At 46.3% G+C, this 16328-nt stretch overlaps 1 protein-coding gene across 4 annotated transcripts in view; it reads left to right on the top strand.

The window, feature by feature from the left end:
- LOC129815061 (nuclear receptor coactivator 3-like) overlaps positions 1–16328 on the top strand; it is a 42305-nt gene that overhangs the window by 20990 nt on the left and 4987 nt on the right. For all 4 annotated transcript variants that reach the window (XM_055868380.1, XM_055868382.1, XM_055868381.1 and 1 more), the window contains exons 2-11: positions 7749–7853; positions 8137–8297; positions 9972–10072; positions 10234–10408; positions 10545–10742; positions 10934–11020; positions 12723–12866; positions 13071–13218; positions 13399–14956; positions 16148–16274. In XM_055868380.1, the coding sequence (XP_055724355.1) occupies positions 7768–7853; positions 8137–8297; positions 9972–10072; positions 10234–10408; positions 10545–10742; positions 10934–11020; positions 12723–12866; positions 13071–13218; positions 13399–14956; positions 16148–16274 (2785 nt within the window). In that variant the 5' untranslated portion in view covers positions 7749–7767. The remainder of the gene's footprint in view (positions 1–7748; positions 7854–8136; positions 8298–9971; positions 10073–10233; positions 10409–10544; positions 10743–10933; positions 11021–12722; positions 12867–13070; positions 13219–13398; positions 14957–16147; positions 16275–16328) is intronic.

Raw genomic sequence — 16328 nt, 5'->3', positions numbered from 1 at the left:
TACATGTAAGTATATGGATGAGCGATGGCCGAGTGCAATAGATGGTGTAAAATACAGTATATACATGTAATATAAGATATGTAAACAGTATTAAAGTGACATTGTATAAAGTGACTAGTGATCCATTTTATTAAAGTGGCCAGTGACTGGGTCTCAATGTAGGCAGCAGCCTCTGAGTTAGTAATTGCTGTTTAGCAGTCAGATGGCCTTGCGATAGAAGCTGTTTTTCATTCTCGGTCCAAGTTATGATGCACCGGTACTGACATCCCCTTCTGGATGGTAGTGGGGTGAACAGGCAGGGGCTCAGGTGGTTGTTGTCCTTGATGATCTTTTTGGCCTTCCTGTGACATCGGGTGCTGTAGTTGTCATTGAGGGCATGTAGTTTGGAGAGCCTTGCGGTTGAGGGCGGTGCTGTTGCCGTACCAGGCTGTGATACAGCCCAACAGGATGCTCTCGATTGTGCATCTGTAAAAGTTTCAGGGTTTAGGGTGACAAGCCAAATTTCTTCAGCATCCTGAGGTTGGAGGGGCATTGTTGTGCCTTCTTCATCACACTGTCTTTGTGGCTGGACCATTTCAGTTTGTCTGTGATGTGTACGCCAAGGAACTTAACTTTCCATCTTTTCCACTGCTGTCCCTTTGACGTAAATAGGGGGGTGCTCCCTCTGCTGTTTCCTGAAGTCCACAATCATCTCCTTTGTTTTGTTGACGTTGAGTGAGAGGTTGTTTTCCTGGCACCACACTCCCAGCGCCCTCACCTCCTCCCTGTAGGCCGTCTCGTCATCGTTGGTAATCAAGCCTACTATTGTGTCTGCAAATTTGATGATTTGAGTTGGAGGTGTGCATGGCCACGCAGTCATGGGTGAACAGGGAGTACAGGGGGGGGTTAAGCACTAGAGGTCGACCGATTTTATGGATTTTCAACGCCGATACCGATTTATTGGAGGATCAAAAAAAGCCTTTTATTTAATTATTATTATTTTAATAATGTTTGGTGCGTTATGATCAGAAATCCACAGGAAAGAGCGGTCACGACAACGCAGACAAATTCCAAATAGTTCCCATAATGTCCACAAACATGTCGAATGTTTTTTATAATCAATCCTCAGGTTGTTTTTAAAATATATAATTGATAATATATCAACCGCAAATGTCTTTCACAGTAGGAGAGGGAAAACAATGGCTGACCAAACTCTGTTGTGCGAGCAAAACTCATGTGACCACTTGACGAGATGTTATCGTTCTGGTTCATTTTTCAAAATAAAAGCCTGAAACTGTCTGACTGACACCTCGAGGAAGCGATAGGAAAATGAATCTGGTTCATATCACTTTAAATCCAGAAAAGGGAGGGTATGGAACATGGAGTTTTCAAAATAGAAGCCACTTCCTGTTTGGATTTTCCTCAGGGTTTCGCCTGCAATATCAGTTCTGTTATACTCACAGACAATATTTTGACAGTTTTGGAAACTTTTAGAGTTTTCTATCCAATACTAATAATAATATGCATATATTAGCAACTGAGACTGAGGAGCTGGCTGTTTACAATGGGCAACTTTTCATCCAAGCTACTCAATACTGCCCCTGCAGCCATAGGAAGATAAACTAGTAATATCATCAACCATGTGTAGTTAACTAGTGATTATGATTGTTTTTTATAAGATAAGTTTAATGCTAGCCAGCAACTCACCTTGGCTTCTTACTGCATTCGCGTAACAGGCAGGCTCCTCGTGGAGTGCAATGTAATCAGTTGGTTAGAGCGTTGGACTAGTTAACCGTATGGTTGCAAGATTGAATCCCCGAGCTGACAAGGTAAAAATCTGTCGTTCTGCCCCTGAACAAGGCAGTTAACCCACCGTTCCTAGGCCTTCATTGAAAATAAGAATGTGTTCTTACCTGACTTGCCTAGTTAAATAAAGGTGTAAAAAAGAATCGGCCAAATCGGTGTACAAAAATACCGATTGTTACGAAAACTTGAAATCGGCCATTCCGATTAATCGGTCGACCTCTACTGAGCACGCACCCTTGTGGGGCCCCAGTGTTGAGGGTCAGCGACGTGGAGGTGTTTCCTACCTTCACCACCTGGGGGTGGCACGTCAAAGTCCAGGACCTAATGGGGCTGTAGTCAATGAACAGCATTCTTGCATAGATATTCCTCTTGTCCAGATGGGATAGGGCAGTGTGATGGCGATTGCATTGTCTGTGGACCTGTTGGGGCGGTATGCAAATTGAAGTGGATCTAGGGTGGCAGGTAAGGTGGAGATGATATGATCCTTGACTAGTCTCTCAAAGCACTTCATGATGACAGAAGTGAGTGCTATGGGGCAGTAGTCATTTAGCTATCTTTACCTTCTTGGGTACAGAAACAATGGTTGCCATCATGAATCATGTGGGGACAACAGACTTGGATAGGGAATGATTGAATATGTCCTTAAACACACCAGCCAGCTGGTCTGCGCATGCTCTGAGGACACGGCTAGGGATGTTATCTGGGCCAGCAGCCTTGCGAGCAGCAGCCTTGCGAGGGTTAACACGTTTAAATGTTTTACTCACGTCAACCATGGAGAGGGGTGGAGGTGTGCAGTCCTTGTTAGCGGGGCGCAATGGTGTCACTGTATTATCCTCAAAGTGAGCAAGGAAGGTGTTTCATTTGTCTGGAAGTGTGACGTCGTGTCTGTCACGTGGCTGTTTTTTGTGTGTAGTCCGTGCTTTCCTGTAGACCCTGCCACATACGTCTTGTGTCTGAGCCGTTGAATTGCGATTCCACCTTGTCTCTGTACTGGCATTTCGCTTGTTTGATTGCCTTGCGGAGGGAATAACTACACTGTTTTTATATTCAGTCATATTCCCAGACCTCTTTCCATGGTTGAATGCGGCGGTTTGCGATTTCAGTTTTGCGCGAATGCCGCCATCCATCCACGGTTTCTGGTTAGGGTAGGTTTTAATAGTCACATTGGGTACATCTCCAATGCACTTTATAAACTCACTCACCGAGTCAGCGTATATGTCAATGTTGTTCTGAGGCTTGACCGGAACATATTCCAGTCCGCGTGATCAAAACAATCTTGGAGCGTGGCTTCCGATTGGTTGGACCAGCGTTGAATGGTTCTCGTCACTGTTACCTCCTGTTTGAGTTTCTGCCTATAAGACGGTAAGAGCAAGATGGTGTCGTGGTCGGATTTGCTGAAGTGAGGGCGGGGGAGGGCTTTGTATGCGTCGCGGAATTTAGAGTAGCAGTGGCCGGGGGCTTTGCCCATGCGCGCAGCGCAGTCAAAATGCTGGTAGAATTTAGGTAGCCTTGTTCTCAAATTTCCTTTGCTAAAATCCCCAGCTACAATAAATGCAGCCTCATGATATATGGTTTGCATATAGTCCAGTGAAGTTTCTTGATGGTCGTCTTGGTGTCTGCTTGAGGGGGAATGTACACAGCTGTGACGATAACCAACGAGAATTCTCTTGGCAGATAATATTGCCGGCATTTGATTGTAAGGAATTCTAGGTCGGGTGAGCAGAAGGACTTGAGTTCCTGTATGTTATGATTACACCATGAGCCCCTCCCTTCCTCTTCCCAGAGAGTTGTTTCTCTGTCGGCGCGATGCATGGAGAAGCCCGGTGGCTGAACCGATTCTGACAACATATCCCAGAGAGCCATGTTTCCGTGAAACAGCGAATGTTACAATCTGTTTCTCTGGAAGGCAACCCTTGCTTGAATTTCGTCTACCTTGCCCACCGTCAGGTTACATAAAGTAAACAGAGCCAAAAATTAAACGTATGGTTTGTTGAGTTACACATTTCAGGTGGCACATTGGGCTTGGTTATGTTTGTTCACCAACTCATGTCACAGTCCTGTCTGACTCCAGTAACATTCATTGGCTCTTAACTGCTGTAGTCCGTGCTTTGATCAGAGCGCATGATATGCTGCAGACCTGCTAATGTGGTCTCTTCTGTCTTATAACAGGCTGTGCTAAGACTTTGAGACCCTAGACTGCGAATGGATTTTGATTGGACACAATCAGGTGTGCTAGAGTCCATGTCATTTACACTGCACCTCACTCTCAAGGGGCCTCATTTATCAAAGGTGCCTGCGCACAAAAATGTTTTTCCTGCAAAGGTTTGTATTTATCAAATGTGACGGAAAAGTGTGCGTATCTCCACGCACAGCTTCTAGTGGTTGATCAATTTATATTGCAAGGGGGGGAAATTAAGGTGTTTGGTGCACTTATAATAATGGTAGGCTAATAAAAACATTTGACAATTTTAATGATAATCTTATGCAGTTGCCATTGGTAAGGAGATGGCATGGCAGCATGTAGTCTAATATATGATTTGACTTTTATTATATAGGCCTCAAGCACAATCATATTACAAGACATGTCTCTCCTTTCTGACGTGACCAGATTATTCCTTCTACACAACAAAGCCATGCTCAGAAGTAAATGGACCGGTGGCCTATTCAAAACATTTGACAATATGGGTAAGCAACAGTATTGATACGTGCGCAACACCATAGTATATTTACATTTTAATATGGAAGAACGGTTAGTTTTTTGTATGGAAGTGTGGGCCGTAGTATTTCCTTTTAAATTGCTCGGCTAGACAATCATTTCAGAATGCACAGCCAGTGTTTCGGACTCGCTAAGCATTTTTGGATTGAAAGTCACTGCAAGAGTTTGTAAAAAAAAATAATAATAATAATAATCTGCCCACCCTTCTACAGGTGATTTGAAATTAGTTTATTTTAGAAACTGCCATGGCCCAGTTCTAACCTCTCCAAATAATTATTATACAGCAAATGAGTTTTCACCTTTTACGGTGTTTTCCAGTCGGGGGTGTAACGGTCGTTCACGAGCGCAGTATGGCTCTGACTTATCAATGAAAACATTGTTTTCAGTTTTTTAAATTCAATAAAAAAAATATTTAAAAAATCCCAATTTGTTGAGCATGCAAATCTTAGAATCTCCATGTACGCTAGAATTTAGTGAGAAATGTACACGTATCTTCATTCATCTTGGTCTCCATTAGTTCAACAAACTGTAAGCCTAAGCTGTCTTGTAAAACCAACTGCTTTCGGTTCGTATCACTTTAAAATCTGCCCCGTATCTGATGGAACAAACATCTATCTATCTCTGGGCAAGTTTCACGTTGTCAGAAGTGTCTGCTTCAGGATCATTTGCATAATGCCAGGCCTGTTGTGACTCATTTGTGGTGCGCTGCTGTTTTCAGTCGACGTCTCTCTGAAATAGAAAGGGTATAGCACAATGTTTGCGTTCTCTCCAGAGTATAGGCCTACTGTATCTCCCTAAGCGTGATTCACTGCAAGGTTTCAAAGTCAACAAACTTACTGGGGGAAAAGTTGAGGAATAAAGGCGAACAACAAATAAATGAGGAATGTTACAAACATGCATATACTGTTTGATGCCATGGCAGCATGGTTGTCAAAATACTGGAGAAAATCGTTTCTTATGTTCAAATGCTTTACCATCACCACAGTATGATTGGCAGATTCTATACAAGGGGAAAGATTTCTGCAAGAGAATACAACATTTCACTGCGGTTTCCTATAGAGTTTCCCAAACTCTGTCCTGGGGCCCTCCCTGGGTACACGTTTTGTTTTTTGCCCTGGCACTATACAGCTGATTTCAAATAACCAAAGCTTGATCAATTAAAATGTTATTTGTCACATGTAGGTGCAGACCTTAGAGAAATGCTTAGAAGCCCTTAACCAACAATGCAGTTAAGAAAATAAGTGTTAAGTAAAAAATTGAAAATAAAAGTAACAATTAAACAGCAGCAGTAAAATAAGAATAGTGAGGCTATACACAGGGGGATGAGTTGATTATTTGAATCAGCTGTGTAGTGCTAGGTCAAAAACCAAAATGTGTACCAAGTTTGGGAAACCCTGATCTATATAACCACTTCCTTGTTCTTTTCCACCTGTATACATGTGAGCTATATATTCTGCCTTCTCTATTACCAGCAAGCAGCACTCTAGTGTGTGTTTGTCTTTCAAGATGTGAAGCTGACTTGAGGTTTGATGTCATCATTCTCCACAGAGGTGAGTTGGGGGACAGAAAAGAGGACTGAGAGGGAAGGAAGGGGGATGGAAAAAGAGCGAGACTGAGTGGGAAAGACAGATTTGGGAGCATGCAGTGGCGACATATGGGTTGGAGACTAGGACTGTGTCAGAGGTGGCGCTATACAAGTCCATGCCTGCAGTTTGGACTGAGGTTGCATAACCACTCCCATCCGTTCTGCAGTATTCCACTCAGGAATGATGCGCTCATAGCGGTGTGTGTGTGTGTGCTTGCCCACCCTGAGATGTGTGTCTGTCGTGGCCTACGTCTCAAGTGCTGGAACAATGAACTCCAGTGTTTTTTTTTCTGTGTGGAAATGAAAAGAGCAGTGGCCTTAGTGTCTACCTTCCTCTGGTTTGAACCCTGGGGGGTCAGATGCAGTGCAAGGCTGGGCCAGGGGAGGGAAACAAGGGCAGGGTCGCCTGGCCGGCCAGCAGCACTCTGCAGCACGCTCAGAGAGAGGGGGGGTTGGGCGGGACAGGAAGAGGAATGGCCAGAGTGTACGAAGAAGGGCAGAGTGGATATAGAGAGAATTCGGGGTCAGGGAGCGATTGGAAGTTGGAAATGTGAATGTGTCTTGCGGTTCAGTAAGGTTAAACAGAGCACTATAGCCTAACCTTGGGATCAACATCTCTGTTCTGTAGGAACACAATCCAGCTTGTGCTTGTCCCTGTGCTGGGGGTTTATTGACCGTACTGTACTATTAGAGCAAGAGGAGTAGTGCAGGATGAACGCAGGATGACCCATTTTCCCCAGAGGCTCTAAATCACTACATCATTGTCAGTCTCTCCTCACACTGGAACAGATGTGATTTCTCTCCTATCAAATGCAATGAAGGGAGACTTGTGTAGCTACCAGTGCTGAGCGATTAACCAAATTTTTGTTTTGTTTTTTTAAACAATGAATTGTCCAAGTCAGTTCAATTATTTGAATTGCATTTCAGGCCAATATTCTACATAGTTTAGAGCATAAAACGTGGTAATTAACTGCAATGCCCATCATCCATTTGCACATCTACTTGTCCAGTAGAAGGCATTAAAAGAACCACAGACCGAAGAGACAAGAATGCGAGATCATGAGGGGATATAGAGAGCAGCTGTTGCTTCGTGACTTATCCACACCTGCAAATGTATGATCAAAGTGATTTGATAGTTGGTATTCAGCAGTCACAAAAGTATGGCTTATTTACATTGAAGAGCTACCAAAATAGTGATTTGTCAGACAGCAGCTCTGTGGAGATGAGATGACTTGGAATTAAATAATAGTCATCAAATAAATGTAATATATATGACTGAAGTAATTTATTAAGGTAATATGAATAAGCAGTAATGGGCAGTCACTACCATGGGACTTTTAATTGTTTCATTCAGTTATAGCATTCAACTCAAAAATCGAAAACCTTTTTATTTTTTTGAATAACCGACCTCTGAAAGCACTATCGCTCAGCACTGCTCGATACCTCCAGCTTACTCCCTGAAATCGCCGTTGCTATTTTTATTTTTGAATTGAAGTATTAATCGAGGGATTATAGTAAAAGTCAGCGTATGGAATAATAGTTTTAATGGACTATCCTCTTGGACGAGACGCCAGAAGAAGGGACCTTCTCTAAGTTCTAAAATAATAGACTAAGCCAAGTCGGTCTCAGCGGTCTGGATACAGTGCATCTCTGTCTCCCCAGGTGCTGACATGCGCTGAGGATGAGTGAAGTGGCAGACAACTCGCTGGAGCCCATGTGCTCCGATCGGAAACGCAAGATCTCCACCTGCGATACACCAGGCATGGGGTGAGTCACTGTCGGGAGCGACGTCTCCATCTTCCTTTCTGTTTATCTTTGTGTGTGACACTGCCTGTCTTTGTCTGTCTTCTGAGCAAAGTGTGTCCTTTTCTCTCTAGCCTCTGTTAAATTCCCTCAGCTTCCATATCTGTTTTTCATGTAGAAGATTCTTGTGGTGTCAACATTTTAACTCCAGTATACAGCAGGTCATTATGGAGGGAGAGGTGTGGTTGTCATGGTGACATCTGACTATCTCCTATTTTCTCCCCCTCCCCACTCCCTTTCCCTGCAGATGTGACAAGCGCAGGAGGGAGCAGGAGAGTAACTACATGGAGGAGCTGGCCGAGCTGATCTCTGCCAACCTCGGCAACATGGACAGCTTCAACGTGAAGCCAGACAAATGTGCCATCCTCAAGGAGACCGTCCGGCAGATCAGGCAAATCAAAGGGCAAGGTACCAGCTCCCTAACAGGCTGACTACACCGTTGCCAAATAAATTTAGAAATCTAGATTATTCAATTATTTAATCCACTGCTCGCACGAGCCAACGAGCGTCTGCGTTGCCAAGGGATAAAATAGAAGTCCTGCCTCTCCCCTCGGTTTATAGAAGCAGGTACCCACGTGCCATCTCCTCATGGGTTATACCCACGTGGGTGACAAAGAAGAACGAGGTCAGTGCCGGTAATGCACCTAATTTATGAAAGTTGCCAATTGCAATATAAAGTCAAGAGAAGGAAAAAGCCTGGAAGGAAGAGAGATGACTAGAAATGATTCGGTTGACCGTTTTATGTGTGGAGTAGAGGACCTTGTGCATTTCAGGTAAAATAACAACTCAATGTTTATATCCCAGGACAAATTAGCTAGCAACAGCAAGCTAGCTAAATAGGACAAATTAGCTAGCAAGTGCAAGCTAGCTAGCTAAATTGGTTTAATGCTTTTCGACCTGTCCCCCAAATTAATGTCATTGGTTCAGAGTTTGGTTTGATATTTTAACCTGCGTGTTGTGATCGCGTTTGGTGTGGGGGGACAAAATACATTTATGCACGATGGCGCACGCGTGCAGCCGTTTTGGGTTCCGTGTAATGCTAACTTGCTAGCCCTAGCAGTCATCTGAATATCAGCACGTTATCGCCGTTGGATTTAGCAAAAAAAGGAAGTAGGAGAACATGATTTGGCATTCGAAAAATCCTTTCTGTAGTATTAGCTCAGTGTGTGGTTGCATGGTCAGGAGTATACCTGTGCCAACCAGGGCTGTAGAGACTAGGTGGTGGGCTCATGGCCCTATGGCCTGCCTGCCTGGCCTTTGTTTGGTGGGATTGAGGTGAGGGATTCCAACCCCATAAATCACTCACCCCCCCTGCTCATTACCCTGTTACCGATCTGAAGTGGTTGGATCGGTGTAAGCTGTATTAACTCCCCCCAACCTTCTGGTAGGTTATATGCAATCTTATAACTTGTAGTTCACTCAGATAAGATCAGTGAGGAGGAAAGAAGGAAGGAAGGGAGGGAATTATTGGATTGGAATCCACGCCAGGGCCACATGGCTGCTGCTGGCAGGAGCTTTGTACAGCTAGGTTCCCTTAGTTACAGGAAGTAAATGATGAAGGCCGTCCTTCTTTCACCGTTACCTTTTTAACCAGCTATCTTTCTCTTGCTCTATTTCACCTATCCATTTCCTCCTTAGGTCATCTTATTTAGGCAGACTCTATCCTCTTCCCTTACATTGGTGTTGTGAAGCAGCCTTGAAAACCAGAAGCATTTTTTTTGTCATTCTCTTCGTTGCAAGTGAATCTCTTCCCTCAGAATCTGACTCATAATTCCATTTTAAATCATGATAGTTACATTTTTAGAACTGTAAAAGCATTGGTAATGCTGCCTCCTGGTGGTGGACAGTAAGTCATTTTACAGTGACATGGTTGGCTGGATCGCTAGTGTCTCTGTATTGTATGCTAATTTTGGCCTCAAGTAAAACTGTTTTGCAAGTGTAATGTTTCTCATTTCTCCTCAGATTTCCACAATGGATATCAAGCTGCTTGTTAGAGGGTGTACATATCTTGCTGTGTGTTGCATTGTAACTAGATTTACCTTATGTACTGTGAAGTGACTGGGAGTCCTTGTCCCTCTGCAGGGAAGAGCTCGTGCAGCGATGACGATGTCCAGAAGGCAGATGTGTCATCCACCGGTCAAGGGGTCATTGACAAGGACCATCTGGGACCGCTGCTGCTACAGGTTAGCCTGAGGACAGGGTGGGGGGGTCAAAGGGCAGTGGAATTAGCTTCACCTTATGTTGAATGGGGACATACAAGACTCTTGTATGTACAGGGATGCAGCTGGTCACACATTTGGTATAGTTAGAATTTTGTGCATCTCCCCTCTTTCCTCTGGCTCAGGCCCTGGATGGCTTCCTGTTTGTGGTGAACCGGGAGGGCAGCATCGTGTTTGTGTCTGACAATGTGACCCAGTACCTGCAGTACAAACAGGAGGAGCTCATCAACACCTCTGTCTACAACATCCTCCATGAGGACGACAGGGAGGAGCTGCACAAGAACCTGCCCAAGACCAACGGTACGCAGACACACAAATGCAGTCACAATTACACATGCACATATGCCATTTGACTTTGATTTAGTGGCACTGCAGAACGGTTATCTTCCCAACCTACAGCATGAAAGCAATTACTGTGTCCCCCTGTCTCTTCCAGCACCCAACGGTAGGTCATGGGGAGGAGAGGCATCGCGGCAGAAGAGCCACACCTTTAACTGTCGTATGCTGGTGAAGTACGGTCACGGGCAGAGCCATCAGAACCATGGTCCGTCTGAGGGGCCCAACAGGCAGCGCTACGAGACCATGCAGTGCTTCGCCCTGACTCAACCCCGCACCATAATGGAGGAGGGAGAAGGTAGGGGGCTCCTCCTCAGTCATGTCACAGTTAGAGGTGTTGTTTCTATTTATGATGCAGACTTGCTGTACTCTTCACATTGAGTTGCTGTAACTTGATTATGGGAAGTTGGACAAAAGCGTTGTCAAGCCTGATATAGGTTCATTAGAGAAGGATTGTGGATACTGACTGGCTATGTTGTGTGTGTTCAGACCTGCAGTCGTGTATGATCTGTGTGGCCCGGCGCGTCACTGCAGTGGAGAGGACCGAGAGGTTCAGCACCCGCCATGAGCTCTCAGGTGAGATGACTGTAAACACACTGCATTCACGTGTTCATTCTCTATTCAAATGCTCTTTCCCTTCATTCAATCTGAGCAAAATAACACACTCTTGGACTTTTCCGGGATTGTCTATTGATCTGCAAAAATGTAGGAGTATACAGTTTAGTTTGACTAGATTATAACATTGAGATGCAGCATTTTGTTGCTCAAAATGAAATAAGAATATAATTGCCATGTGAACTCAACAAAAAAGAAACGCCTCTTTTTCAGGATCCTGTCTATCAAAGATAATTTGTCAAAAAATCCAAATAATTTCACAGATCTTCATTGTAAAGGGTTTAAACACTGTTTCCTGTGCTTGTTTAATGAACATGCAACTGTGGAACGGTCGTTAAGACACTAACAGCTTGCAGACGGTAGGCAATTAAGGCTACAGTTATGAAAACTTAGGACACAAAAGAGGCCTTGCTACTGACTCTGAAAAACACCAAAAGAAAGATGCCCAGGGTCCCTGCTCATCTGTGTGAACGTGCCTTAGGCATGCTGCAAGGAGGCATGAGGACTGCAGATGTGGCCAGGGCAATAAACTGCAATGTCCGTATTGTGTGAGACCTAAGACAGCGCTACAGGGAGACAGGACGGACAGCTGATCGTCCTCGCAGTGGCAGACCACGTGTAACAACAATTGCACAGGATCGGTACATCTGAACCACCTGCGGGACAGGTACAGGATGGCAACAACAATTGCCCGAGTTTTACCAGGAACGCACAATCCCTCCATCAGTGCTCAGACTGTCCGCAATAGGCTGAGAGAGGCTGGACTGAGGGCTTGTAGGCCTGTTGTAAGGCAGGTCCTCACCAGACATCAGCGGCAACAGCGTCGCCTATGGGCACAAACCCACTGTTGCTGGACCAGACAGGACCGTGCTCTTCACTGACGAGTCGCGGTTTTGTCTCACCACAGGTGTTGGTCGGATTCGTGTTTATCATCGAAGGTATAATCGTTACACTGAGGCCTGTACTCTGGAGCGGGATCGAGGTGGAGGGTCCATTATGGTCTTTGGCGGTGTGTCACAGCATCATCGGACTGAGCTTGTTGTCATTGCAGGCAATCTCAGTGCTGTGCGTTACAGGGAAGACATCCTCCTCCATCATGTGGTACCCTTCCTGCAGGCTCATCCTGACATGACACTCCAGCATGACAATGCCACAAGCCATACTGCTCGTTCTGTGCGTGATTTCCTGCAAGACAGGAATGTCAGTGTTCTGCCATGGCCGGTGACGAGCCTGGATCTAAATCCCATTGAGCACGTCTGGAACCTGTTGGATCGGAGGGTGAGGGCTAGGGCCATTCCCCCCAGAAATATCCGGCAATTTGCAGGTGCCTTTGTGGAAGAGTGGGGTAACATCTCACAGCAAGAACTGGCAAATCTGGTGCAGTCCATGAGGAGGAGATGCACTGCAGTACTTAATGCAGCTGGTGGCCACACCAGATACTGACTGTTACTTTTGACACCCCCCCTTGTTCAGGGACACATTATTCCATTTCTATCTGTGGAACTTGTTCAGTTTATGTCTCAGTTGTTGAATCTTGTTTTGTTCATACAAATATTTACACATGTTAAGTTCTGACAATAAACGTAGTTGACAGTGAGAGGACGCTTCTTTTTTTTGCTCAGTTCATGTGACCCTTGTCCTTTGCTGTGATGTTGTCTGATAGGTAAACTGATAGAGATCGAACAGCAGAGTTCTCTCCACACCACCATGCGGCCAGGGTGGGAGGACCTGGTGAGGCGCTGCATGCAGATGTTCCTCCATCGCAGCGAGGGCCATCCCTGGTCCTACAAACACCACTACCATGAGGGTACTTCTCTCTCTGCTTCTCTCTCCTCTCTGGCTCCCTGCTATATCACCATGTCTTCTCACCAATGTTTCACCTTGTTACTCTGCTATAAATGCACAAGTACAATGCATCTCTGCTCCTAACAAAGGCTACTACTCTGTGATAAGCACGTTGGTCGGTCAGTCTCATTTTCTGTCTTCATGGTTTTCTCTCTGTCCTCTCCAGCCTTCCTGCATGGCCGTGCCGAGACGCCGTCTTACCGGTTCTCTCTCTCCGACGGCACCCCGGTCACTGCGCAGACCAGGAGCGAGCTCTGTCGTAGCCGCGCCTCCAATGAGCCACCCACCTTCCTCTCTACCCATCTGCTACAGAGGTTAGTCTGTCAGCTTGGAGCGCGCCGAGACATGGCATCTATCACTCACTCCGTGTAGGATTTTACTGTTTTCTTTTCCCAGTTGTAGCTAAGATTGAACTGAGTTTTTTTTTAATACTGTAGAGTATAGTGTTTTTTAATCAACTTTTTCCACTCCTGACCCCTCATTCTCTCTGTCAGGGAGCAGAATGGTTACCAAACCAACCAGGGGGGAGTGATGAGGCCCCAGGGCATAGGCGTCACCAACCCCAACGCTCAGATGAACATGGCCCCTGGAGGGGGCAGTGGTGGCATGAACAGGGGCTACGGCATGGGGGCAGAGCAGGGGCACATGGGACAGCGAGGCGGCCCCTCGTACACAGGGGGAAATGGGATGAACTCCATGAATCAAATGAACCGCTCATTGCATCAAATGAACTCTCAGACAAATTCAATGGGTCAACCGATGAACAACATGAGTCAGATGAATTCCATGAATCAAATGAACTCCATGCGTCCAATGAACTCTCGGATGAATTCCCTGAACCAGATGAATTCTATGAATCGGATTAACCAGATGAACCAGAGGAATCAGATGAACCACCCTGGAATGCAGCAGCAGTATCCTCAGCAGCAGCAGGCCCCGTTCCATGGAGCGGGATACAGCATGGGGGGCATGAACAGCCCCCCCCAGAGCAGTCCAGGGATGAACGCCCCCCAGCAGAACATTGGCTCCCCTACAGTAAGGAGGAACCCCAAAATAGGTGCTAGCCCCTTCTCCCCAGGAGGTATGCATTCTTCCATGAGCTCGGGTCACCCAGGTGGTCCTGGAGGTGCAGGAGGTAGCACCAGTTTCTCCAGCAGCTCCCTGAGTGCCCTCCAGGCCATCAGTGAGGGGGTGGGCACCTCTCTACCCTCGGCCCTCCCCTCGCCCCTCAACTCTCCCCCCACACACAAGCCTGACTGCTGCCCCAGCGTCAACTCCACCCAGCAGGGGCAGTGCCACGGCGGAACCTGTAAACCAGGCAGTTCAGACTCCAAGAGCCCGGGCAACACTCTGGCCAGTAGAGGAGAGCAGCAGCACACCCTCACCACAGAGGTGACCCCAGACAGCCAGGCCAACAGTGAGGGCCCAGCCGGGGTAGAAGCCAACCGACCGAGCCATGACAACAAGGGGGGCCACAAGAAGCTCCTGCAGCTCCTCACCTCCCCTACGGAGGAGCTAGTGCCCCCTAACCACCAGGGCGGCCCTGGCAACACTCCGATGGGCTTTGAGTCCAAGGAGGGTTTGGGGGGTTTGACCAGCCTCTCCACAGGTGTATCCTCCTCCACGGCTGCAGTGGGACAGCAGGGCCTAGGAGCAGCTGCTGCAGCAGCACACTTTGCCAACCAGTCCCTGCAGGAGAAGCACAAGATTCTCCACAAGCTGCTGCAGAATGGGAACACCCCAGACGAGGTGGCCCGCATCACAGCCGAGGCCACGGGGAAGGTCACAGATGGTGGGGGTCCAGAGGCTGGGCCAGGAGATCCAGGAGAGGGACCAGGGGCGAGGGGAGCTGAGGTGAAGCAAGAACTTCACAGCCCCAAGAAGGAGAAGACCCACGCCCTCCTCCACTATCTCCTCAAAAAAGATGACTCCAAAGGGACAAGGGGTGATGTCCAACCAAAGGGCAGAGGAGCCCAGGGAGCATCCTCAGGGGTCACGACGTCTGAACCCAACCCCATTGTGGAGCAGGTCAAGACTGAACCACCTGATGAGGTAGGGAGGGACATTGTGCCTACGGTCAGGGCTCTAAAGTGCAACCAGTGTGACAAAATATGTATTTTCTTTTGTATAATTGTTGTAGTGATGAGGCTTTGCTGTACCATTTTGTTTCCCACGCACAGATTCATTAGCATCATGCTTGCACCATTAATACAGCAAAAACTGCTTGTTTCTAAACCAAATAGTTCAAAAGATCTGATCCATTTTTCTTCCTAACAACCTGGTAACTTGATCAGTATATCCATACATTTGGGGGCACAGAAAGGAAGGAAAGGGGGATAGCTTCTTCGGGAGATCAATGATCATGGCGTTGAATGAATGAATGACAGATGTCATCAAGAAATTGACGCTCTTAAAGAGACTTACAATTTTCATTGTAATGCATCTCAATAGGAAAATGGTGCTTCTACATAATGTAGAAACCTAATATTCCCGGGCCTCCTGAGTGGCGCAGTGGTCTAAGGCACTGCATCGCTGTGTCACTAGAGGTCCAGGCTCTGTCGCAGCCGGCTGTGACTGGGAGACCCATTGTCCCAGCGTTGTCCGGGTTAGGGGAGGGTTTGGCGAGTAGAGATGTCCTTGTCCCATCGTGCTCTAGTGATCCTGTGGCGGCCCGGGCGCATGCACGCTGACACGGTCGCCAGTTGTACGGTGTTTCTTCCCGACACATTGGTGTGGCTGGCTTCCGGGTTAAGCTGGCAGTTTGGCTTGGTTGGGTTGTGTTTCGGAGGACGCATGGCTCTCGACATTCGCCTCTCCTGAGTCCGTACGGGAGTTGCAGCGATGAGACAAGACTGTAACTATCAATTGGATGTCATGAAATTGGGGAGAAAAACGGGTAAAAGTTTTTAAAATTTTAAAAACAATATTCCACACATTACTTTATAATTTCAATTACTGGTATTTGTATCAACATTTTAGCTTTTCAATAATAAACCAACGCACAACATGATTCAGAAGTAGCTAAAATTCATGTTCTATATCAATTCTAATTTAATAAATTCTGGTGTCCCTAAATTTTATGTTGTACTCCTAACTTTTTAGTTGTGAGCACCAGTGCTACCAATTGAAAAATAAATGTGTGCCCTGCCTACGGTTAATTACTTTCTATTATTTATTCAGCAAAGAGCAGCTTGTTCATTTATTCCACTGTTAACTAACAGTAACATTTGTTTTTCTTCCCAGTTGGAAACCCTGGAGACAATTCTCGGAGGCCGCAGGAACTCCAGCTCCGGGTTTAATCCCGAGCCGGACTCCGGAGCAGGAAAAGAAGGGGGAAACCAGCAGGGAAATGGCCCAGACAGTTTCCATGGTATACTAGCATGAGTGGATTCTAATTAAAATTTTGACTAGATCAGTCCAGAAG

This window comes from Salvelinus fontinalis, chromosome 18 (assembly GCF_029448725.1).
Source record: "Salvelinus fontinalis isolate EN_2023a chromosome 18, ASM2944872v1, whole genome shotgun sequence".
In the NCBI taxonomy this organism is placed as follows: Eukaryota; Metazoa; Chordata; class Actinopteri; order Salmoniformes; family Salmonidae; genus Salvelinus; species Salvelinus fontinalis.
This window is presented reverse-complemented; position numbering and strand designations above follow the sequence as displayed.